Raw genomic sequence first — 1,782 nt, 5'->3', positions numbered from 1 at the left:
AGGAGAGCGGAGCAGAGGGGCAGAATCCCCTCCCTCCACCTGCTGCCCACGCTGCTCTGGGTGCAGCCCAGGACACGGTTATTGGCTCTGGGCTGTGAGCTCACATTGTCTGCTCGTGTTCAGCTTCTCACTCACCACCACTCCCATGATGTGAACTGAGCCCTGAGCTCTATGGACTATTTATTGCTTCGCACTGGCTAATTAAAACGGTGACTTCTAATGAGTAACTGCTCTGCAAGCCTCATGAATCCCATTCCAGAGAGATTCTGAAAGAAGGAAGATGTGAGCTCTGCTGCAAGACAGGAAGCTCAGCAAACCACCTCAGACCATGACAGGGAAGGATTTTCCACTCATGGGTTTGCCAGGGAAGAGCCAGAGAAAACTCTGGGACACAGCAACTCAACACACCATGGAAAGGTTGGAAACAGAGTGAGAGCTGAAGGGCAAATAGGAACTGACTGCTGCTGCCTGCAACTCGGTCAGACAGACAGACAGACGGGTATTCAGAGTGCCTGCTGCCTCCCTGGCCAAAGGCTGACAAACAGTTCCCAAATGCAAAGCCACCTGGGCTGCCACCAGCACAGAAACCAGCGGGGAAGTCAGTGAATGTGGTTTTTTTTTCACTGGTTCTCCCCTTGCCAGGGAGCCAGGGAACACAACGAGGCCTCACAGCCGGTTCTGCCCTGTGCACACCTCCGAGAGCAGCAGCAAGAAAATGTGCAACAACAGCAAACTGCTGCCTCGATTTTTCACCATGGTTTTCTAGTCAACCAACAGAGGCTTTGGCAGGGAACTCTCTGCTCTCTGCTCTGGTTTTACCAAGTGTTTACAGCCTCTGAAACAGGGAAAGGCACAGCAGAGCTGCAGCACCATCACCTACCTCATCCGACTCCGAGAGGAACTCCTGCATGATGTCACTCTCCCCGATGACACGTATTGAACACACTGTGGGACAGAGAGAGCAGGTTATTGGGGTGCCCAGAGAAAGGGGAACCCACCCTCCCCTCCCAAAAGACAACATGGAAATAATAAAGTGTCTGTTCTGCAGGCAGCATGGAAGAAGGATGGTTATCTCCAGCCTGGAAAAACCTTCTCAAAGCAAGTGAAGTGCTGTATCAGGTGTCCTGGCACAAAGAGTGATCCAGCCTGAATCCCCCACAACAGCAAGGGAACAGGGGTGTTGAGTAACTCACTGAGATATTTCCCATGGGTGAAATCCAGGCCCCAGGCACAGGGCCAACAGGAGGTTTAGACTATACTTAAAAGCAGGGAAAAAAAAATGTCATAAATAGTACTTTTGCCTCTAAAAAAACCAAACCAAACCAAAACAAAAAGTTATTCCAGAGGGACTGAAACTATTTAAGAATTCAGGCCAAGCTCAGCAAATAATTTTGACCTGAACTGTATTGTGTTGCCTCTAAGATTCAACCAGCATCCACTGCCCCGTCCTCCAGACAGATGTAACCGAGGGTGGAGAGGGTTGAGCTGGGCTGAGGTACCAGCAGGGTGAGGAAAATCCAACCCACATCCATCTTAGGGGAAGAGGGGGCCTCACTCCCAGGTGCTGGGTAAGGAAAGAGGCTGTTAATTGACACCAATTAATTGAGCTGCATCCAGACAACTAAGAAAATAACACAGCATCACAGGAACGAGGGGTCACTGCTCCCCACATCCCATCTACAGCCTCTTCACTGCAAAAATGTGGGGTCAGATCTTTGAGCCAGGCACTCTGATACAGGGACAAGGTTTTGCATCCACTTTCCCATCACCTGAACTCAACCT

At 50.4% G+C, this 1,782-nt stretch overlaps 1 protein-coding gene across 1 annotated transcript in view; it reads right to left on the bottom strand.

Annotated features, from left to right (window-relative positions):
- The window catches only part of LOC104522016 (sorting nexin-27), a gene marked incomplete at both ends in the record, with an annotated part of 7,947 nt that overhangs the window by 1,767 nt on the left and 4,398 nt on the right, over positions 1-1,782 (bottom strand). Inside the window, one exon of the mRNA XM_010164179.1 lies at positions 881-945. Coding sequence (XP_010162481.1) covers positions 881-945 — 65 coding nt within the window. The remainder of the gene's footprint in view (positions 1-880; positions 946-1,782) is intronic.

This window comes from Antrostomus carolinensis, unplaced genomic scaffold (genome assembly GCF_000700745.2).
Source record: "Antrostomus carolinensis isolate BGI_N321 unplaced genomic scaffold, ASM70074v2 scaffold25473, whole genome shotgun sequence".
Taxonomy (NCBI): domain Eukaryota; kingdom Metazoa; phylum Chordata; class Aves; order Caprimulgiformes; family Caprimulgidae; genus Antrostomus; species Antrostomus carolinensis.
Note: the sequence above shows the minus strand (reverse complement) of the source record. Positions and strands in the feature narration are given on the sequence as shown.